General features: G+C 37.4%; 1 protein-coding gene across 2 annotated transcripts in view; it reads left to right on the top strand.

The window, feature by feature from the left end:
- Positions 1-24167, top strand: part of PDE1A (phosphodiesterase 1A) — a 280045-nt gene that overhangs the window by 162197 nt on the left and 93681 nt on the right. For both annotated transcript variants that reach the window (XM_061135146.1, XM_061135147.1), the window contains exon 2: positions 5114-5227. In XM_061135146.1, coding sequence (XP_060991129.1) covers positions 5114-5227 — 114 coding nt within the window. The remainder of the gene's footprint in view (positions 1-5113; positions 5228-24167) is intronic.

Raw genomic sequence — 24167 nt, forward strand, 5'->3', positions numbered from 1 at the left:
CTTATTGTTCTTTGCCTCTAAGGAGGAACAAAATTGATCTTGAAAGCATTTCTAACTATTCAAGTGTTTGTATCTCTGTACTTAAAAGGAATACTTCAAAATGTTGGGAACTATGTAGTGCCCATTTCTGTAATAAAAAGTACTCTCTTGAAGTAAAGTGATGAATAGTTAACCCAAAATGTGATTTGGAAGAAAAGGAAGAAAAATTATATATTTCTTTGCACTTAAAAATTCATTTTTCCATTCTATGTTCTCCACTTCAGTGGGGTCATTTTGCTTCTTTAAACGTAGAATGTAAATATATTTTAAAGGCCAATAATGTTTGCCATACAATTGTTCCCATTTTTTCAGTGATGCCAGTTGTTTTGGGAGTTATTTATTCTATAAAATAAAGATATCAAGGGATTTTACAACTGTAACATTGGCCTTTGTGGGAAAAAAAGTTTCTTAAAAAGACTTTCAATTTATAAGCCTTGCTTTTTCGACTAAGGTTAGACTTTAATTTCCTAAGCATTGACCTGCAGAATAGACAAGAAAACGTCACTAAATAATGGCTTCTTGTCATCATTTTTTAATCATGTTAGAATTAGAGGCAAGCAGGACTTACTGAAAAGGACAGAGCATCTTCTAGTTCTGGCAGTCCCAGTTTGTATGTCTTTGTGCACTCCTGTGTGGCCATATTTTAATGTTAATATCACTATAGATATCCCTTTAGCATTACCTCTTCTGCTTCCTAGTGTGGCATTCTTACAACCACATCCTTCCCTCTTTTGTATTTCAATTATGTAAAAAATAGGGACATTGATAGAAGTATGATTATTTTCAATTCTCTTTTAAGTTAAAATTATTAACATACACATCACTCATGCTTTACAGCATTAGAGATATCCTGGGCATTTTTATCCTAGAATTAATGAAAACATGCATAGACACATGGGATTCTTCAGTATAATATCCTTATTATGTAAGTGGTTCTTTTGCAAGATAGGGTTTTATAGCAATATCTTAGAAGCTAAGTTTAGAATATATGAAGTAGTTGATTCTGAAAACTACATCATTTTACATTGCATATTTTTTCATTTGGAAAGTGGCAGTTCTATATTTGAATAAAAGTACTCAAATCATTTTCTACAGCTCAGTACTCTTTGTTCAAAAGTAGAAATTGCTTTTCTTCTGTGACTGCTTGACTGGATCACTAATTAGATCACAGATCACAGATCACAGATGTAATCAATTATTTTCAAAGATGGTTTCTATTTTCATTGCTGGCTTCTTTTAAGTGTTCTGATCCTTATAAGGTGAGGAAGTAGTCCCACCAAAAAGCTAAGAACATCAAAACCTGTTCAGTACATAATACTCAGGCTGATTTTAAAAGTCTCATGAATTATCAAAGATTAGTGCCTTTCTTTTTGAAGAAAAACCATTAACATTCTAATGCTGCTTTAGAGTGCTTCCATGTCTTTGATATTATATATTAAAAATTTAAGTATTTTAATGGAATTGGTTAAACGTACAGATATGTAACAGAAGCATCTATTTTGCACATATCCATTTTCTATCTCAAATTACATATTTCATTTTATAATTTAGAATTTGATAAGTATGAACATATGTATGCACCTATGAAACCATCACCACAATCAAGAAAATTAACATTTCCATTACCATCAAAACTTCTTCCAGCTCCTTTGTGATCTTTCCCTTCCTCTCTTCCTTCATCTCTACTTCCTAATTCCGGGCAACCTTTGATCTGCTTCCTGTCTCAGTAAGAACAGACTGCATTTAAAAATTTTATACAAATTGGATCATACAGGATGCATATATCCTGTCTCACTCACCATAGTCATTGTTCAGTCACGTCACTGTGTATCAACAATTTATTCATTATATTGCTAAGTAGAACTTCTTTGGATGGATATGGCCCAGTTTGTTTTCCCTTTACTTGTGGATGAACGTTTGGTTTGCTTCCAGTTTGGGTCTATTACAAATAAAGCTGCTATGAACATTTATGTCCAAGTATTTGTAAGGACATATATTTATTCTTCTCTCCACCAAAGAATAGAACAGTTGAGTCATGTGACAGACACATGTTTAACTTTTTGGGCAATTGTTTTCCAAATTGATTGTACTTATTTACATTCCCAGAAGTTGTGTGTGGTAGTTTAAATTGCTTCACATCTTTGCCAGTATTTGGTATGATCAGTTACTTTAATTTTAGTCATTCTAAAAAGTATTTGATTCCTTGTTGTTTTAATTTGAATTTTTCTGGTGACTACTGATTTTGAGCATCTTTTCATGTTTGCCATGAATATATCATTTTTGGTGATACGAAAAAATCATGAGCAGATTTTGTATTGGATTATTTATCTTATTATTTAGGTTTGCAAGTTCTTAACATGTTTTCTAAAAATCTTTATCAGATATATGATGTACAAATATTTTCTCCCAGTCTGTGGCTGGAAGTTCTTAATATTGGTGAAGTTCAACTCATTATTTCATTGCAGGTGTTATATGTATGACATCTTTGGCTTAACCAAGATCACAAACATTTTCTCCTATGTTTTCTTCTACATGTATAGTTTTAGGATATACATTTAGATCTGCAATGCAGGGATGGAACAAAGTTCCTTTTACACATGGATATTTCTAATTACCCAGTATAACTTGTTGGGAAGGTTATCCTTTTTCCTCTAAATTATCTTTGCGTCTTTTCCCAAAATAAGTTAATTATATATTTGGGGGTCTATTTTTAACTTTATAAATCTATTGATTTATCTATTGTATTATCTTGGTGCTAATAATGCAGTGTATTGTGCCATTTATACTGTACAGACTACTGTAGCTTTAGAATGTCTTAAAGGCTTATGTCTTGAAGTAGTGCAAATTCCCCAACTTTGTTCTTTTTGTTAAATTTGACTATTCTAGCTCCTTGATTCAATGTGAATTTCAGAATCAACATGTCAATATATATAACAACAAGAGAGCCTGCTGGGATATTTACTGGGGTTACATTGAATCTATAAATAAATTTTTGGAGAAATGACATGAAAACAATATAAAGTCTTTCAATCCATAAGCATGGGTGTATCTTTCCATTTATTTAGATCTACCATTTTTCCTTTCAGTGATGTTCTATAGTTTTCAGTGTATAGGGCTTGCACATACTTTGTCAGATTTATAGCTAGGAATTTTGCATTTTCAGAACTATTGTAAATAGTATTGTTTTATATTTTAATTTCAGATTGTTCATTATTATTGTATAGCATGATATTAATTTTTGTATCTTTTTATACTGTAAACTTGTTAAAATCATTTATAACATTTTATCACTTCCAGTAACTCTTTGGTATATTTCCTCAGATTTGCTTCTTAGACAATCACATTGTCTGTGAACAAAGACAGTTTTATTTCTTTCTTTCCAATATGAATACCTTTTATTCTTGCCTTGTAGCTTTGGCTAAAAGATCCAGTGCAATTATGAATATCTGTGGTAAGAGTAGAATCTTGTTCCTGATTTTGGAAGGAAAACCTTCAGTCATTCAGCATTATTTATGACATTAGCTAGATTTTTTTGAATTTTTCAGGTGAGTCAGCTCCCTCTAATCCCTAAAGTGCTAAGGATACATAAGTGGTATATTTTTAAGCTGTTTCAAAGTATGAAACTCTTTCTTTTACTTTCTACATAAAAGGAAATTTTACTAAGTACAATGTGTTTGGATTATAGAATTACAAAAATCCCCTAAAACTCTGTGTGTTGCTCCATTATTATCGTATTCCATATTTTACACAAGCCTCAGAGCCAGGCTTAATTTTTCTTTTCTAAGTAACATGTTTTAGTCAATGATATTTATTTTGTTTTGCTTTGCTGACTCTGGACAAATAAGACCTTTATCGACACATGGAATTTATTTTGCAAAGTTGTTGTTTGATAATATTTTATCATACAAAAATATGTGATACAAAAAGTAATTGTAGTTGCCTGAATAAGAAGTTTTAAGCTAGGTATGGCTCTTTTCCATGGAGAAATAAAGTTTCTTATGGATGAAGAAATGTAAAATACCACTGCTGAAATTTGTAACTTGTCTTGATACCCTAAACTGTGGTATTGGAAATCATCCAAAGTAAGTTTTCAGAGAATCTGTTATACTATCTTTAAGGCAGTGCCTAAAAGTAGATGTATTCTATTTTCTCTGAAATACCTTTTCTCAAGAAATTAAATTCTGCCTGCTGACAGGAAAATGGGTGAATTGTATTCACAATGCTTATTTATAGTGTATAGTGACTAAAGAACATGTTTTCTTTTTCTTTTTATTAAAGGGAAGTATCTTTAGAAACACTTGGTTTATAGTTAATGCATAGAAATTTCTACAAGTGTTAGAAAATTATTGAGATAATTTGTACTATTTCACTCCCTGAGATATCTATTTCTGCCTAAAAAATTATTTCAAAATGTAGTGACTTAAAACAATAGTATTAATTACATCACAGTTTCTGAGTCAGAGATCCAGAAATGCTTTAAAATTTCTCAAACAGTTGTGATACATGATTCTATGGGCAACAACATGAGAAAACATTTTGTAGTTTTGCCTCAACTGAAAAATCATTGCAATAAAAACACTAAGCTTGTATAAATATATTTTTTCTCATCTTAATTATATTTTCTTGAATCTTTTGCCTTTTATTTTTGTTTCTACTGCTATAAACAGTGAATAATTGATACAATACTGGTCAAAAGAGTACCTGTTAAGTATTTCTTATTGCCAACTCTGAAGAAGCACAACAGCCATAGAATAAATTCTAGTATTAGAAATACTTTTATGAAAATAACCTATATTGTTTGAATTTTCAGAAAAACTGTGTTTGAAATATGGTACATAAACCTGCAACCTATAGTCTTAATATTATTGAGAGGTGAATATAATTTCTGATAGTTGTTTAAGTAATAAAGATTGATCTTAATTATACCTCAAATATACCTGGACATATTGCTATTTAATAACCTGGAAAGATAAGTTGAAAGTTTAACCCAATTTGTATATTTAATATTGACTCTTTTCCTTATAGTCATGATAAATCTCTCTCTTTTTCTTTTCTTGGCTACTTTTTGAAATAGACTAAGATGCTTAGTGAAGCAGCTGGAAAAAGGTGACGTTAATGTCGTCGACTTAAAGAAGAATATTGAATATGCAGCGTCTGTGTTGGAAGCAGTTTATATTGATGAAACAAGGTAAGTTTTAACCCCCTTGCCCTTTTAACTTTTTTGCTTGTCTCCTTTTTTCCCCTGTTTTCTTGACCCTGCTTTCATATCTTGGCTAAGAAACCAAAATCAAAATCTTATTAAAACTTAAAATGTTCTTCTTGATGTAGCCATATTAAGAACTATGATTCTTTCTTTTAAAAAATACACACTTTAATCTAAATGCTTGAATGATACAAAACAGTCAATCAATAAAGTAATAAGCAAATTAAGTCTCCTCTCCCCCTGCTCTCACAGTCCTTAAGCCCAGAGTTTTAAATGTCAGAGATAGATGTAAGCTTACACTGATTTTCACTGATATAAGAGTTTCCCTATTATCTCAAGATTTCAGAGTTCCTTCTGAGAAAACGTGTCACATGTCCATATCATGAGAGGTATCTATCAGACACTGTATAAGGGCTTGCTAAGTGCAATTCCCCATGTGTATTTGATAATCATCTAAACTCCATCATAATTATTAATACCAGAGTGGTAAGGAGATTCAGAAATGGGAATTCATTTGAAGAGGATTATTACCTTAGTCCTATGGTGCTCAATCAGGCCATTCGCTTTCAAGGTGTCATTGGGCAATTTCTGGAGACACTCTCGGTTTGGCTGATGGGAGCTAGCTACTGTTTTAACAGGTAGAAGTCAAGGGTGCCACTAAACATCATAATATGCACAGGAAAATCCCCCACAAAAAAGAATTATCTAGTCCCAGATGTTAATACCATAGAGGTTAAGAAATCTTGGCCTAAAGGAGAACTGTTGAGGGATCCTGTTGAAAGAGAATGGACTTCCAGATGTTGGTACAGAAAAGGTACTGAGTTTTTCAAAGTCAAGAGGCAGGTGGAGGAGAGGTCTTTTGAAGGCGTTGTCCAACAGATACGGATTTCAGAGGGTAAAAGCAGACTTTGTGGGCCAATTGTTGATATAGAAGACAGAGTAGGAATCAAAAATTCAGCATAAATATCAAAGAACAAGGTACCCAGTTGGTGTAGGGTGCTGTCTCTGAAGGAAGCACGGAAACTCCTCAGGAGAGAAAAAGTAATCAGCATTTGGGTATTTGTCATGCAGATGACAGCAAACCCACCAGTCTTGTATGACCCTTTGACCCCTGTCTGCCCCACCACATTGCCGAACAAGAAGAAGCCGCATAGTGAGTGGGACAGGGGACCAAACATGGAGGCTGAATCCATCACACTCGTCTCCTCTGCAGGTGTCTCTGCCTTGTCGGCCTGAGTGTGGGGCAGGTGAGAAGTGTTAAATCAGATGCGAGATTGAGGTGTACTGGACTTACACACACACACACACACACACACACACACACACTAATGTTATTTGGTAGGTAATAAATTCACAAATCAAAAATCAAAACAATATAAAATGGTACCTTATGAAAGTCTTTATCCACCTGTTTCCTAGTCTACTCAAGTTCCCTAACTCATAAATTTCTTATGAATATTTTCAGTGATTTCTTACAAATTTTTATTTCATATTTTCCCTCTGGTTCTCATAGAAGATAACATACTATTCGTAACTTTCATTCTGATTTTTCCGCTCAACAAGGGAACTTGGTCTTCCCATATCGTATACCAAAATTTAAATTTTAGGCCATAAGAATTTTTACTGGTAACTGATAAAAAAGGGTGTGGTGAAGACCAGGCTGCACAGTGATTCTTTTTCTCTAGAACAGAACTCCTCTGTTAAACCACAGTGTGAAGTCATAAATTAAGAGAAAAAAATCATAGGCACACTTTTAGAATGATTTTTAGTTAACTTTCACTGAATGGACATAAATGTATATGATTCTTATACACGAACAGAGATTCAATGGGTAAATTTTTTTAAAAATCAAATATTTTTCCCATAATTTCCTTGCCTTCATTTTTGTGTGTGCTTTTTCTTGTTTACAAGTTGACTGAACTTAATTTAAAATTTCTTCAATCTGTCCTGGACATTTCATTTTTTATACTTATTTATAAAACTTATGAAATTTTGCCTTTAATAATTATTTGGAAATTTACACTATTCATCTTGTAATGACATAATACTATCCATTTTGACAAAATATTATGTGCTTTATTTATTAATTTTTCCTTTATATTTGCTTTCCTAGAAAATTATGATTTCATAGATATTTTTAACTTAGTTCCCCAGGATCCTTAATTCATTTAAACATATATTTCAAAGTGTAGTTACTTTTCATTTGAAACTTGCTCTTTTGTGGGAAGAAAAAAAATGCTTCACTGCTTCAGGATACAAATATGGTGTTTTTTTTCATCTTTACAATACAACAAAACATCCCAGCTCTTAACAACACATTATTTCCAAATACTTACTCAAATGACACAAAACTTCTCACTCTTTTATTTTAATGCCTCAATAGCATCGTGAATTTTAAATTGGATTAATAATAACATCGCACATATGTACCATCTTCCAAGTTTTCCTAGTTTCATTAACTTATAGTAATCTCAGCACGGTCCTGTGTAGTTGGCAGGGTGATCATTACTTTCTGTATTCTACTAGTGAAAGAACCAAAGAGCCTGAAGTAAACTGGTTTGCCAAAGGCCATAAACCTAGACTTTGGCAAAATTGGGACTAGTAAGTAACGTATGACATCTTTCTTAGTGCTCATCCCTCTATAACTGGCAGAGTGTTGTTATCAAGCAGGGTTCAATGAACCCTGAAAGATTTAGATGACAATGTGTAAAATATTGTGATAGTTAGATTGTAAAATCTAGAAAAATAGTACCTAACATTTATTACTAATAGCCTATTATTATAGCTATAAGACAAGAACTCTTCTAAGCACTTCAATGTACTATTTCATTTAATAATCATAGGAATTCTAAAGAGATTAAAACTTATATTATTACCATTTTACATATGAGCAAAGAGAGTCACAGGAAAGTTAGATGGCTTATGTAAGATATACAGAGGATAATTTAAAGAGTAGAGTTAGGTCTTGGCGCCTGACTCTAAAGGCTGGGTTTAAGCACAATTCTCATCTGCATCCTTTTATTCACATCTGACAAAAAGGTGATTTTAGAGACTTCCTGGAGTTTTGATGAAAGCTCACATAATAACAGGATTGTCAGGCCCATTGGTTGGTTGACTGTGGTTACATTTTTTCTCAACTCTGCCTTCAACATCGTTTGCTTGAAATTGCATATAGATAGAGTATTTATGGAATGCAAAAGTCAAGAAACACCTGGAGTGACAGGCAAATTTGGCCTTGGAGTACGGAATGAAGCAAGGCAAAGGCTAATAGAGTTTTGCCAAGAGCACACACTGGTCATAGCAAACACCCTCTTCCAACAACACAAGAGAAGACTCTACACATGGACATCACCAGATGGTCAACACCCAAATCAGATTGCTTATATTCTTTGCAGCCAAAAATGGAGAAGCTCTATACAGTCAGCAAAAACAAGACCAGGAGCTAACTATGGCTCAGATCATGAACTCCTTATGGCCAAATTCAGACTTAAACTGAAGAGAGTAGGGATAACCACTAGACCATTCAGCTATGACCTAAATCAAATCCCTTATGACTATACAGTGGAAGTGGGAAATAGATTTAAGGGACTGCATCTGATAGACAGAGTGCCTGATGAACTATGGATGGAGGTTCGTGACATTGTACAGGAGACAGGGATCAAGACCATCCTCATGAAAAAGAAATGCAAAAAGGCAAAATGGTTGTCTGAGGTGCCTTACAAATAGCTGTGAAAAAAAAGAAATCAAAAAGCAAAGGAGAAAAGGAAAGATATATCCATTTGAAAGCAGAGTTCCAGAGAATAGCAAGGAGAGATAAGAAAGCCTTCCTCAGCGATCAATGCAAAGAGATAGAGGAAAACAATAGAATGGGAAAGACTAGAGATCTCTTCAAGAAAATTAGAGATACCAAGGGAAAATTTCATGCAAAGATGGGTTCAACAAAGGACAGAAATGGCATAGACCTAACAGAAGCAGAAGATATTAAGAAGAGGTGGCAAGAATACAGAGAAGAACTGTCCAAAAAAGATCTTCATGACCCAGGTAATCACGACGGTGTGATCCCTCACCTAGAGCCAGACATCCTGGAATGTGAAGTCAAGTGGGCCTTAGAAAGCATCACTAATAACAAAGCTAGTGGAGGTGATGGAATTCCAGTTGAGCTATTTCAAATCCTGAAAGATGATTCTGTGAAAGTGCTGCACTCAATAAGCTAGCAAATTTGGAAAACTCAGCAGTGGTCACAGGACTGGAAAAAGTCAGCTTTCATTCCAGTCCCAAAGAAAGGCAATCCCAAAGAATGTTCAAATTACCACACAATTGCACTCATCTCACACACTAGTAAAGTAATGCAGAAACTTCTCCAAGCCAGGCTTCAGCAATACATGAACCGTGAACTTCCAGATGTTCAAGCTGGTTTTAGAAAAGGCAGAGGAACCAGAGATCAAATTGCCAACATCTGCTGGATCATCAAAAAAGCAAGAGAGTTCCAGAAAAACATCTATTTCTGCTTTATTGACTATGCCAAAGCCTTTAACTGTGTGGATCACAATAAACTGTGGAAAATTCTGAAAGAGATAGGAATACCAGACCACCTGACCCACCTCTTGAGAAACCTATATGCAGGTCAGGAAGCACCAGTTAGAACTGGACATGGACCAACAGACTCGTTCCAAATAGGAAAAGGAGTATTTCAAGGCTGTACATTGTCACCCTGCTTATTTAACTTCTATGCAGAGTACATCATGAGAAACGCTGGGCTGGAAGAAGCACAAGCTGGAATCAAGATTGCCAGGAGAAATATCAATAACCTCAGACATGCAGATGACACCACTCTTATGGCAGAAAGTGAAGAAGAACTAAAAAGCCCCTTGATGAAAGTGGAAGAGGAGAGTGAAAAAGTTGGCTAAAACTCAACATTCAGAAAACAAAGATCATGGCATCTGGTCCCATCACTTCATGGGAAATAGATGGGAAAACAGTGGATACAGTGTCAGATATTTTTTTGGGCTCCAAAATCTCTGCAGATGGTGATTGCAGCCATGAAATTAAAAGACGCTTACTCATTAGAAGGTAAGTTATGACCAACCTAGACAGCATATTAAAAAGCAGAGGCATTACTTTGCCAACAAAGGTCCATCTAGTCAAGGCTATGGTTTTTCCAGTGGTCATATATGGATGTGAGAGTTGGACTGTGAAGAAAGTTGAGCGCTGAAAAATTGATGCTTTTGCACTGTGGTGTTGGAGAAGACTCTTGAGAGTCCCTTGGACTGCAAGGAGATCCAACCAGTCCATCCTAAAGGAGATCAGCCCTGGGTGTTCATTGGAAGGACTGATGCTGAAGCTGAAACTCTAATACTTTGGCCTCCTCATTGGAAGAGTTGACTCATTGGAAAAGACCCTGATGCTAGGCTGGATTGTGAGCAGGAGGAGAAGGGGATGACATAGGATGAGATGTTGGATGGCATCACCAACTTGATGGACATGAGTTTGAGTAAACTCCAGGAGTTGGTGATGGACAGGGAGGCCTGGCATGCTGCGATTCATGGGGTTGCAAAGAGTCAGACGCGACTAAGCGATTGAACTGAACTGAAGAGTATTTATACTATAAAAATTGGCATATGATGCAAATCAGGATTTTTTTTTTCCTGGTGAATATGTGGTTAACTATTTGTTATCATGCTACTGCTTAGACCCAGCATTACTTTGTACATATCTTCTAAAACTAGTTTGATGATTTAAAATATCAGCTCAAGAAATTTTAGAGGAAAAATACTTGAAATGGTTTGATTTCCTATAGACTTAGTAAGACACAGGGCTTCCCTGATAGCTCAGTTGGTAAAGAATCCGCCTGGTCTGCAGGATACCCTGGTTTGATTCCTGGTTGGGAAGATGACCTGGAGAAAGGATAGGCTAACCAATCCAGTATTTTGGGGCTTCCCTTGTGGCTCAGCTGGTAAAGAATCCACCTGCAATGTTGGAGACCTGGGTTCAATCCCTGGGTTGGGAAGTTCCCCTGGAGAAGGTAATGACTACCCACTCCAGTATTTTTGCATGGAGAATTCCACGTGCTGTATAGTCCACGGGGTCTCAAAGAGTCAGACACAACTAACTTTCTCACTTAGTAAGACACAGCATCAGGCTGAGATACTTTTTGTTGCCATGTGTATATAATTTTTAAAACTGCATTTGCCTTAGGGATATTAGTAAAACAGAGATAATTGAGTAAGCATTTAGTTTCTTTTAAACTTTAAAAATACTGATGACTTCTGAGATTTTTTTATTAGAAAATTCTCTTTCTATAAAAAAATGTTTCAGTAAGTATTCAAGAGAGGCATTTGGAGGGGGCTGAACTTCAAAAAAAGATTAAAACATGATAAAGCAGGATAGAATGGAAACTATGAATTGGTTTAATTCTCCCCTATACACACACACACATACATATATACATACATACGTTTTCCCACTAAGTTTTAACAACTGCAGGGTTTCAGTTAAGATAAATCAAAGCACAAAATCTCTCTTGAAATATGAGTAGAAAAAATAAAAAACAATTTCTTTTAGAATTAGAATTCTGACTTTCTTTCAGGAATTATAGCAAAACTCCCTAATGAATATGACTGTTGGTTTTTTGACAAAACACTTTCAAATGCAAATACCAGCATTTTATGAGTCCTGCTTTCAGATGTATCACTAGAGGCTTTTGTTTTTCAAAGCCACACAGATAAAATCGAGAAACATGTGACCTACAAAAAGCTTCTGTTTGATTGTCCTTATTTAGATTTGGATATTGCCAGGAAAAGTAGCATCCTTGACCTCATAAATTGCTATTCATGAGGATAGGCAGCTGGCTGGGAGATACACTTTAAATGACGGAAATTATGCTTATTAATATTGCCCTGCAATACAATTTGAGGAGGGCATGGCAGCCCACTCCAGTATTTTTGCCTGGAGAATCCCATGGACAGAGGAACCTGGTGGGCTACAGTCCATGGGGTTACAAACAGGCGGGCATGACTGAAGTGACTTAGCACACACACACAACACAATTTATAACTTTATTTTCTTGATATGAATTAATCTAAGTCTTACAATTACCACTGTTTGATTACAGACTCCAAATTCAGAAAGAGTGGGCTGTTCAAAGTCAGAATGCTCCACTCAATACTCTCTTCTTAAGAGTTAAGCAAGTGACTTAACTTCTATATTTCCTAGCTTTATTTTTGTAGATTAACAATAATGACAGTGCTAAGTGCACAGTTTTTCCTTGAGATTAAGTGTAACACCATATCTGACAGAATAAAAGTTAAATTATAGAGTAAATTTTAAATTGGGACTTCCCTGTAGCTCACACAGTAAAGAATCTGCAGGAGATCTGGGTTCGATCCCTGGGTTGGGAAGATCCTCTGGAGAAAGAAATGGCAACCCACTCCAGTATTCTTGCCTGGAGAATCCCATGGACAGAGGAACCTGGCGGGCTACAGTCCATGGGGTCGCAAAGAGTCTGATACCCCTGAGTGACTTACACTACTAAAAGTTAAATAATAACAACTTTTTGTTGTACTAATAAACGCAGAGACTTCTGGGTACATAACACAGTAAGATATATAATTTATTTTTAAAAATCAAATAATTTATTGAGAGCAATTTTTGATCCTGAGAAATGAAGTCAGGTGGGCTTAAGTTACCAGGAAAAGAGAACAGAGTGCAAACTGATGGAAACAGACCTTAATAGGATACCCATCTTGATTTCTAAAAAGATCTTTACTTGACTCATCTAAATGTCCTTAATTTTGAGAGATTGTCTGAGTGAGACTGCATGGTTATCAATCAGTAATTCAAGAAGTTAGTCTGCTAGAAATTGACTGAAATCCAGAGCACCTTGAAGTCTAAGTCCCTTGAAATTATCATGTACCAGAATTTACTAAGGAATGTTCACTCATAACATAAATATCTATTGAGTATGTGAAGTGAATACCAGACACATCGCTCATCAGAATCCAGAGTACAACTGTGCGGATAGCTGGTCATTAGAAATGAGTCAAGAACTGGGAAGATAAATAGAGGAAACAGGACTAATACGGTGAACATGAAACGGAGGTTTGGAGTGAGTGAAAAACCCAAGCACACTGAAAGATTAAAAGAGGAAACACGTTTAGCAGCAGTAAATCATAACAGGAACATGGATATAAAATGGGATAGAAAGTGTAGAGTTAAGATTCCAAACCAGGCATGGTTGGAATTACCTAATATTAATAAATCTAGCTCCCCAGCAAAACTCCCTGTGCCTGTTCTCAAAGACATGGCTTCTAACAAAAGGAATTAAGGTTAAATAAAGGGGAGTCTGGAATGTGCTAGATATATGGACACGAGAGCTCAGAAATATGGTGCCAGTTAGAGATGTGAATTTAGGGATTATAATCCAGGAGTCTCACGTTGGTTTTTTTTTTTTTTTTTAAATAATCAGAATTCCGATGCTAATTCAATATGTGATGTGGGAACACACCATTTAAAGTTAGGAATGGAGCAACTTCAGAGGATACTCAGGAAGTACAGACATAGAAGAAAGTATATCTGGAGAGTCTGGAGTAGCACAGCCAGGGTTGCTAAAAAGGGTAAATCAATATGCCACAGAAGAACTGCTGAATGCAGTTAGGAGAGTCCTGATGCCTCTGAAATGGAGTTTCACAAAGAGAAAAGGCCACCAGTCAGATTACGGTAATATGAGGAATGGAAGTGGAATGTCTCTAGAAGAAAAAAGCATAGATTATTTTTCAAGAATTTCCTAGCCTGTAGGAAAAAGCAGCGATTTAACAGTCTATTTAATAGAAATGAATTTTTTTCATGCTTTTTTTTAGAGCAGAAACCTTCCATGAACCTTAAGATAAAAAAGAGATTCAGATTAAAGAGAAAGAGTAACTATGGAAAGATTGGGTCAAGAAGTTATTCTTTGTAAGTTAGTGTAGCCACAGTGAAAAACAGTATGGAGATTCCTCAGAAAACCAAAAATAGAATTACAATATGATCCAGGAACCCCACCCTGGGCATATATCTGGATAAAACTATAATTCAAAAAGATGTAGGCATCCTTGTGTTAGCAGATATGTGTTTATATATAGAATGCATGAAACAAGGTCCTACTGCATAGCATGGAGAACTATATTCATTATCCTATGATAAACTATGATGAAAAAGAATATTTTAAAAGTGTGCTGTTGTTTAGTCGCTAAGTCATGTCCAACTCTTTTGCGACCCCGTGGACTCTTGCCCACCAGACTCCTCTGTCCATAGCATTTCCCAAGCAAGAATACTGGAGTGGTTTGCCATGCCCTTCTCTAGGGGATTTTCCTGACCCAAGGATCAAACCCATGCCTCCTGCATTGGCAGGCGGATTCTTTACCGCTGAACCACCAAGGCAGCCTCCAGAAAAATGTACTGAGTCACTGCTATATTTGTTGTTGTCGTCCAGTTGCTCAGCTGTGTCTGACTCTTTGCAACCCCATGGACTGCAGCACGCTAGTCTTCCTTGTCCTTCCCCATCTCCCTGTCCTTTACCATCTCCTGGAGCTTGCTCAAATTCATCCATTGAGTCAGTGTATAGTAGTCATTAACACAACATTGTAAATCAACTGTACTTCAGTAAAAAAGTAGTCTTAAGTTATCTTGGAAAGGAGACAAATAGCCAAGCATAGGTGGAAAATGAAGGTGAAGATGGAGCTAACTATAGCACATATCTAAGGATCTTCAAATAAGCAAAACATGCATAGCACAATACAATCGAAAAGGTCAGTAAGCATTGGTTTTAAACTCAGTTGCTCAGCAAGAGTAACAGTGTGGCAATAATTTTGACAAAAATTATAGCCCATGGACTCTCAAACTCAGAGATCAACATGATGTAGAGAGCAAACCCTGAGTGATTAATCACGACAACCTACACATCATGATGGCACTGACTCTTGTGTAATCCTCAGACACTTAGAGCCAGGGTAGGGAAGAAGGAGAAGAGAAAAGAGCTGGACTGATGGACACCTTTCATTAACATTTCAATTACAGGTAAAAGAAAAGCCAACAAAATCACCTTAAACAAACTCTCATTGCCAACACTGATGACCAGTGCTGACTGTAAGCATTGGTGAATCAGGACAAAATGATATAAAAAATCTTCCTGTTTTGATTACTCTGGAATGACCTCTCTCTGAGGCTTTGAGGGTAGCAAAACAAGACAGAGGTGATATTTCCAAGCGGTACCTCCTCGCACCTTCGAATCCAGCAGGAATAAAAGAGGCTTTCTTTTCCAGCAGACACAACTTTTCTATTTCATTGGCTCTAGTTAGGTCATTCGCTTATCCCTCACACAATCGTATCCAGAGGAACTGACTATACACGTTCACTGATAAAGCATCTTATGAGGCAGTTCAAAGGTGGATTTTATTTCAATCACATGCCTAGAATTGAGAATGGAAGAGAGTGCTTTCCTAGACAGCAATAGCCACAGTAGCAGCAACAATGCTCTCTCTAGAGTGAAAACTAAAATGTTATTACTACATGCAGGTGGAGCTGGAGCAGAGTCTGTATGGGATACTGAGCAACTCGTCCTACATTTGCTCCTGCGACAAACCTTTGGGCAAGAGATTTTTTTTTTTCTCTAGTCAGTGGTTTTCTTACACAGAGATGAAGTCAGCAGTCCCTTTCTGTTCTCAAATTCTATGGTTTTATTAATGGTCCCAATGTCCCCTGAAAAGACCTGCTTATGCCTACGGTCACCAGGAGGGTGACCGAGCCTACTGTTTATCAGATGCCTAGTGGGGGAGCATTTATAAATTTGAACTCTTGTGCTCTTTAGAGTTGCTTCCGTTTGGAGGTGTCCTTAAGGAAATCAGTTTGAAGGGTATGTGCTAAGGCATTGCTGGAGTTCAGTAAACCATTAAAAAGCAAATTATGGTTTTTATGAATTCCATTTTTATGGTGTGAGTTGTGGGGAGGGGTGGCTGTTTGGAGTGCTGTGTTTGTGGGCTGTTCTCACCCTGGAGATGGAGTGTGAAAACCAGGCTTAGAAAAAGTTGCAGTAACTTTTGGTTGATTTTCATGTTTTTTGCCATCTGTGATGTGTTACTTTCTGCAAAATTTCAAAAACAGCCTCACTAGTGAAAGGGGGGAAAAAAATCTGACCAGATCTTTTGAGAGATGGCTGACATAAAAAGCTCCACGTATTAAGTACGATCTTACTGTTGTGATATTTTGGGTCAATAAAATATAAATGAATATTTCCTGAATTTGAAAAAGGTAAACTTTTTAATGTTATTCTTTTCTAATGATGATATTAATAACAAGATTATTTGATAGATAATTATATCCAAGGCAATACATTATGCAATTTGCATATATGATTCCATGTCTCAAAAATTCTGTAATACGTATATTATTTTCACTGTTAAGTTAAAAATGTGAGACATAAAAAGGTAATTAAACTGCTTAGAATCATATAAGTATTATGTGTCAGAGACAAGTTCAAACTGAGATGGAGAGTACCAACATCTATTCTTTTCTTCCTTGGTAATAGAACCCTGTTTTCTTTTTTCAATTATTCACTCTTCTCCGGAAAACCAGTGATTCATGGGAGACCAATCTTAGCCCCAGGCTTAGGATGGGTATATCCTAAGTGATCCAAATCAGAAATTAGTCCTCAACTCCCTAACCAGCAAGTTTGGACATGGACATGTGATATAATTCTGGCCAATGAAACAAATGGGGAGGGTGGGGTTCATCAAAAGATTTCCTCCCCATGGAAAAGGAGTCCTTTGCTTCTGGGTATTGTATCTGGGTATGATGCTTGAAAATGATACAACCATCTGGCTGCAAGCTTAGAGCTAAACCTAACACTAAAGTTGGCAGCACAGAAAGTTGGAGAAAACCCGAGTCCTTGATGATACTGTTGACTACTGATTTTTTAAAAAAATCCCTACTGGAGTCTCCCTGTCTTCAACTTTCCTGTTAAGAAAAACAATAAATCCAATTATTTAAGCCACTTTGGGTTAGGTTGGATGTCACTTGCTACTGAGAGTATCCTTATAGCCTTAAAGATCTTCCTTGCTCCAAAGCCCATGTTCTTAATCTTCAAACCTTGTAGATAGTCACCTTATCCTAATAATAAGTCCTAATACAAATGTGTTATCTAAGATATCTAAGATAACTATTTAGAATATATTTTCCCATGAAACAAGGCAAGAGGTTGATTGAGTTTCCAAGGCAAATCATGAAATATATTGACCCCATGATACAGTTAAATAGCACAGGTGGTTCTTGGGCAAGTACCAGGTACTGAATGTCAGAGACTTGTTTTTTGTTATTAAAATAAAAAGGTGCAAAAAAAAAAAAAAAAAAAAGGTGCAGTTAGGGAGTGGGCAGGGCATCTAGCATCCTTCTGCTTCAGGATCCTAGAAATATATTGGGATGTGCTATTTTCCCACTCAATGTTTGACTTGGTTTGGAGAATTTCAGATTGGACTCAACTGTCCTTTCTCCAGATCTCTTCTGTCTTCCTAATTAATGTAGGGCTTCTTTGGATGATAATAGGAATGGAAACTCTGCTCTGAGTCATCACATATTCTTCCATCATCTTTGGGCCTTTCCTCCTTCTCAAGGACCTAGATTTTGCAACTTAAACGCAGGAACAGGAGTTTTTCCTCCCCAGGTTATTCTGTGTCATACATAGAGAGTCAGTTAATGAAGACATGGCTAAATATATGGCCAGGGTAACAGAAAAATTTTAATCGTGAGATTATCTTTTCACACATGGAGCAAGACGTGACTGAAAATGATTTTATTCCTCACCTAACTACTGTAAGTATCTCAATATTCTATAGCCTCTAAGACCAAAGACTCTCTGCCTATGTTTTTATACATTTATTCACTTACTCAACAACTATTTATGAAGGACACTATATGCATTGATAATTATTTTGCTTTTCTGTTTGGCTATTGTTAACTCCTTCTTGTCATTGCCCTTAGTCTTTCAGCTTCATAGGTTTAGAAAGAAGTATATTCCTCCTCTTCCTTCACACCCCCGTCCTTCAGATATATCCCAGCTCTTCTTAGTATCCATTCTCTGCTCCCCGAGAATTTGGCGCCTCTGTGCATAATGGTGACTATAGTTAATAATACTGCAGTGCGTTTTAAGAGTTGCTAAGAGAGTAGACCCTAAAAATTGAGAAATTGACTCTTCTACTTTCAGTTAAGTAACATACAGATTATTCTTGTTCATAAAATGAGTTTAAAGATTTATTAATTAAGATACTTTTACTGAGATTCTTCTGCTAGTTCCTTCCTATTTTGTTCACTCACTTCTCTCATAGTGAAATAATGGGCATATGAAATAAGCAGTACTGCTATATCCACATTGCAGAAAAAGATTAAACCTTACTTCCTTGGCCACGATCTTCCACTGATTGGCACACCATGAATGGGTGAGAGCAGTTCTCGAAGTATTCATCAGAATCACCTGGAGGGCTTGTTAAGTCAACAAGTCTGGAGTAGAGCCCTTGAAGTTCCAGGTTTAACAAGTTCCCAGTTGCTGCCGGTTCTGCCAGTCCAGAGACCACACTTATAGAGAATGTCAAACTAGGCTACAGTAGGAAAAATATACTGCCTGGAGAATCCCAGGGACAGAGGAGCCTGGTGGGCTGCCATCTATGGGGTCGCACAGAGTCAGACATAACTGAAGCGACTTAGCAGCAGCAGCAGCAGGAAAGATATACAGAGACTGTTGGGCTTCCCATGTGTCTTCAGAGGTAAAAAATCCACCTGCCAATGCAGGAGACTCAGAAGACATGGGTTCGATCCCTCAGTCAAGAACATCCCCTGGAGGAGGAAATGGCAACCCACTCCAGTATTCTTACCTGGAAAATTCCACAGACAGAGGAACCTGGCAGCTACAGTCCATATGGTCACAAAGAGTTGGACACAACTGAATAGACATGCAGACACAGAGAATGTTAGAAATCTAATGGCTAGAATTTTGAGGCCTTATCAAAGGAATGTGGCCCAAATATTGCCCCAAGTTGTATATGAAGCCTGGGGGCTAAAATGCCTCCCCCAACCAGGAAATTTCATCTTGCACTAGGAGCAGTAGGCAAGGGTGCTGAATTGGAGGTAAGTAGTGCATCGAGCAACAGCTCCTGGGCATAGAGGAAGCCTTTCCTTGGGTCTATAGTGTAATCACCTCTCCCAGATCTGGCAAACCGTGGCCTTAGGCTTCATCTTTGGGCCACAACCTCAAATTTTTTCTTCAGCCTGCAACTTGGAGAACCATGGAAGGACACTTACTTAAATCAACCTTGGAATACCCTCCTCTCTGTCTTATTACCTTGATTAGAAGAGGCAGCATATCATTCTCTGAAAAGTGGGACAGGAAGATCAATACTAGGTAGATATTGTAGAATTGTCATAAAATGTAAGATAAAATGTACCATTTTCAGTGTACAATTCAGCAGAATTAAGTACATTTACAATGTTGTGCAACCATTGCCACTATCCATTTCCAAAACCTTTTCATGATCCCAAACAGAAATTCTACACCATTAAACAATAACTCCCAGTCCCCCTCTCCCCTCAGCCCCTGGTAACCTCTATTCTACTTTCTATCTCTATTAATTTGCCTATTCTACTCTTTAAAATTTTAAAGTAGGTAAAAAATATTTTTGGCGATCCCTCCCACTGCCTCCTTACAACCCATAGAATGCATACATTTTTCTGTGGTTCCCACAAGTGCACTTTGACAAACTTCTTCCTTTAATGTCGGAAACACTTCCGTCACAAGATAACTTCCTTTTACTGCACGTCATAAACTGATCTGCTTAGACTAATTCATGCAGGTGTATAAATGGCTGGAGGTTACTGAGTGCCTTGTGTCAGACACTATTCTAAGTGCTTTCTGTAACTGATTCATCCTCCAACTCCACCACTAGAGGTACTGTTACTATCAGCTCTATTATCAGATGGTAAAGAATCTGCCTGCAATGAGGCAGACTTGAATTCGATCCCTGGGGTTGGGAAGATGCCCTGGAGAAGGGAACCCACTCCATATTCTTGCCTGGAGAATTCCATGGACAGAGGTGTGTGGCAGGCTACAGTCATGGGGTCACAAAAAGTCAGACATGACTGAGTGACTTTCAGTTCACTACTTATCACTATTATTATCTCTCTTTTATTGACAAAGAAACTGAGATTCAAAAGATGGACTGTTTTTTCCAAGACCACACAGCTAGTAGGTGATGAAGCCAGGATTCCAACTCCTGAGGCAGTTCTCTTAACTGTAGAGGATGCTTACTAATCAAAAAAATTGGTAATTAGTGGAATGTCAGGCTTTGAGCCTAGAGGAATATTTTTGAAGATATTTTGAGCCAAAAGGACTTCCTGGTAGGAAGCCAAGAGTCATCAGTGAGGCCCAGGGCAGTTTTCTGCTTTACCCGTTGCCTCCATTTCCATCTCCCAACTGACTCCCTAAAGACAATCTTGATCCTAACTCTCTGAGATCCTAACCCCTTCTCAGAGCCTGCCCCAACATTTCCTGGCCCTTCTTTCCTGTCCCAGGGGATGACCCTCCCGTTCCTGGAACTCTGCTTCCTTTGGTGGGTGCAGAGCCTTGCGCCTTAGCTTGGACAGAGGCCTCGTCAGGTAGGCAGAAAAAGAAAATTGCCAAAAAACCAAAACCAAGCAAATAAAAAAAAAGCTGTTGAAATAAATCTGTGAGCCTGCCATTTTAAGTCTTTTGAAACAAGGCAAATAATAAATAAATAAATGTATATGGGTGGTGGCCTGGAAAAATTAATTCAAATGTATTTAGTACTTGGGAAACAGGTTCCAAACAAGTCAACAAGACTTTTCAAATGTATTACCTCTTTGCATCCTGGCATTCAATTTATTACGCTTCAAAGTACCCTGAAATTCTACCATCCGGATATATTTCTCTCTGAGAAAATGATTCAACACACCAGTCATGGAAAACAAATTTAAGCTTCTTCTAATCATAATTCTGGTGAACTAAACTCCTTTAAGATTTTTTTTTTTTAAGATCAATTGTTTTTAAACCTGAATTTCAGTGTAGAGATGGGATAGAGAATAATGATTGCTGATACTTTTGTCTGAATTTAAAGGGAGTCTGGACACTTAGTCAACAAAAGACACATTTGAGGTAAAGAATAGCTCATCAGTTAAAAACTCAGATCCTGAAATCAGAGAGACTTGAGCTCAAAAAGTGGAGTGGCTGCCTCCAGTTGTATGATTTGAGCAAATCACTTAGGGTGTCTGTGCCTCAATTTATTCATCAGTAAAGTGCAGGTACTGATAGAAATATCTTCCTTATGGTGGTGTTTTGAGAATTAAATGAAGTAAAGCATGGTTCCTTGCCTGGTTCATAGTAAGTAAGCAATAAAGTTAGCTGACTTTATCATCAAATCCATCCTCGGATGGTTCTGAAGTCAGAGTGAAGACAATTACCTTGGGGTTTTTTGGTGGAGAAGGGGTATGTGGAGAGGCTGCAGGCACCTCAGAACACAGGCATATGTTAACTAAAGAAATAATGCTAATAGACTTGCTTATGAGAGAACCACTTATCTCCAAAGAATAACCATACTGTAGAAATATCAACTTCTTCTAATTCTTCTAGTTATACCAGAAGGGCTCCCTTGGAAGGTGTTCACCAAATATGAGGCCAGTACCACCCTTAGCCAGTGGAACTGCTTCCCTGGACACTGTCCCCCACATGAGGGTGCCTAATGATGGCCATCTTTTGGTCTGCCCCTTCCCAGGGGTTAGAAGGTCTCCAAGGCCAAGGAGAAACTGAGCTCATGACTTTTCCCTGCTGGATACTCACATCTTGGAATTCCCTGCCCTGTCCACTGTGCCCCTCTGCCATATTCTGGCCCTGAGACCCTAGAGTTCTCTACCCAAATGTCTATCAGCCTGTCTCCTAAGTCTTCATGGGCTTCCTCCTTAGGTTTTTCTCCTGAGGAGGCCCAGGGTACTGAGGGTGTGTACACCTCTCCACCCTTAAAGAATGGCCAAGTAGCAGCTGCTTTCAAGCTTGGGCGGATTGATGGAAATTGTACCGGGACCACAGTGTCCACCTGTTCTTACAGCAAGGGCCTGAGCTGCAGGCAGCCGGGTGCAGCCCTATTACACAAGGAGTTGAGAATTCTTGTTTCCAACCCAATTTGTCAGACTCTTATGAAACTTATTAAAAGGCAGAAGGATAAAACAAATGTAGCTGTTTGTTCTCTTGATATATAGCTTTAAATACTTAGTGGTGAAATATTCAGAGATATGTGCTCCTACTGTGGGCCCAGCAAATATTAGAGGAAGAGGAGAATGAGTTAGTTTTTTGTTGAAGTGTGTCCTTTATAAGAATAATAAAGCAGGAAAAAGAAAATTTCAAATTTAAGTCAGTTTCCCCTAATTGCATTTGGCACTTGAATTTAGATACTTAATAGGTATAAACGTGGGCACTGAATGCCTGGAAATAACTGTTTGGGTACATGAGTGTAACTATTTTCCAAGAGCCTACTGTGGACAGAAATGTTTTCACTGATATAATTGTAAGAGTCAGAATCCCATGACCTCTCCTTCCGTGGCCGCCTCTTTCTTTATTCCCTTTTCCTACAAACTCTCTAGTTCAAAATATAAGCCCTTGGGGAATTGTGTCATCAGATTTCAAGAGAAAATTTGGAGTATAAATAGCTTCCAAGGATCAGTAGAGTGCTGATTGGAGGCAGGGTCAGTTTCCACAGCTCACCGGCCCCCCAGTGACCCACAGCTTATGTTTAGGGACCCCTCACTTTCTGCTTTATGGACTAAAAAAAGTTGAATCAAACACCAGTTGAAGCATTTTTCAGAGGTCAACAGTGCTAACATTTTGGACGTATACTCCTGATCCTTCTTTTCAGTGTAGTGCATTTTAAGAATTCCCAAGGGAAATGTACCAATGATTTTTGTTTTCATGTTATAAGTTTCTTAAACACAAAGTCTTTGTTTTTTAAGAGCACTCATGGAATAAACAGTTATGCTTACCCTGCCATCCAGCCCTAGGATAAAGCACAGTCAAGTGGTTGGATGTTTTGGAAGCAAGATTCATTATAGTATTTGAAATCTCATTTTAACAAGCTACTTGAACAAATGTATGTCAACAATGAAATGAGGGCAAACTACTCTAAAATGTTTGATGTGTGATAGTCTTATTTAGATATCTTCACATCTTAGAGAAATGTATAGAAAAATTATTTCTGATAACTCTCTAGCAGCCCAGGATTACAGGATTACTATTTGATATTATACTGGAGTTTCCATTCTTGCCCTATCTAGCATGGTCAAATGAAATCTGAAGGTCTCGCTGTTGTGCTCAGAAGAGTGTTCAGGGCAGGTGCCAGGGAAAGGAAAAATGAATAAGGGAGGAGAGGAGAAATATGCTCCATTAGGTGTATCTGTTTATTTTTAAAATTCATTTAAGTTTCATCCCCCTGCCTTTAAACTTTCTTCTATCCAAACTTAATTAATTATCTTAACCCACTGCAGTACTCGCCTGGAAAATCCCATGAACGGAGGAGCCTGGTAGGCTACAGTCCATGGGGTCGCGAAGAGTCGGACATGACTGAGCGACTTCACTTTCACTTTCTTTCACAACTTATTTGTGTCTTTATTAGGAATTTATTACCATGCTCTGGGCTTCCCAGGTGGCACAGTGGTGAAGAATTGCCTGCCAATGCAGGAGATGTGGTTTGATCCCTGGGTCGGGAAGATCCTCGGGAGGAGGGCATGGTAACCCACTCCAGTATTCTTGCCTGGGAAATGCCATGGACAGAGGAGCCTGGTGGGCTCTAGAGGGTTGCAAAACGTTGACACACCTGAGCAGCCGAGCATGAGCTTGAACATGTATCTG

Source organism: Dama dama, chromosome 33 (assembly GCF_033118175.1).
Source record: "Dama dama isolate Ldn47 chromosome 33, ASM3311817v1, whole genome shotgun sequence".
NCBI classification, from domain to species: Eukaryota; Metazoa; Chordata; class Mammalia; order Artiodactyla; family Cervidae; genus Dama; species Dama dama.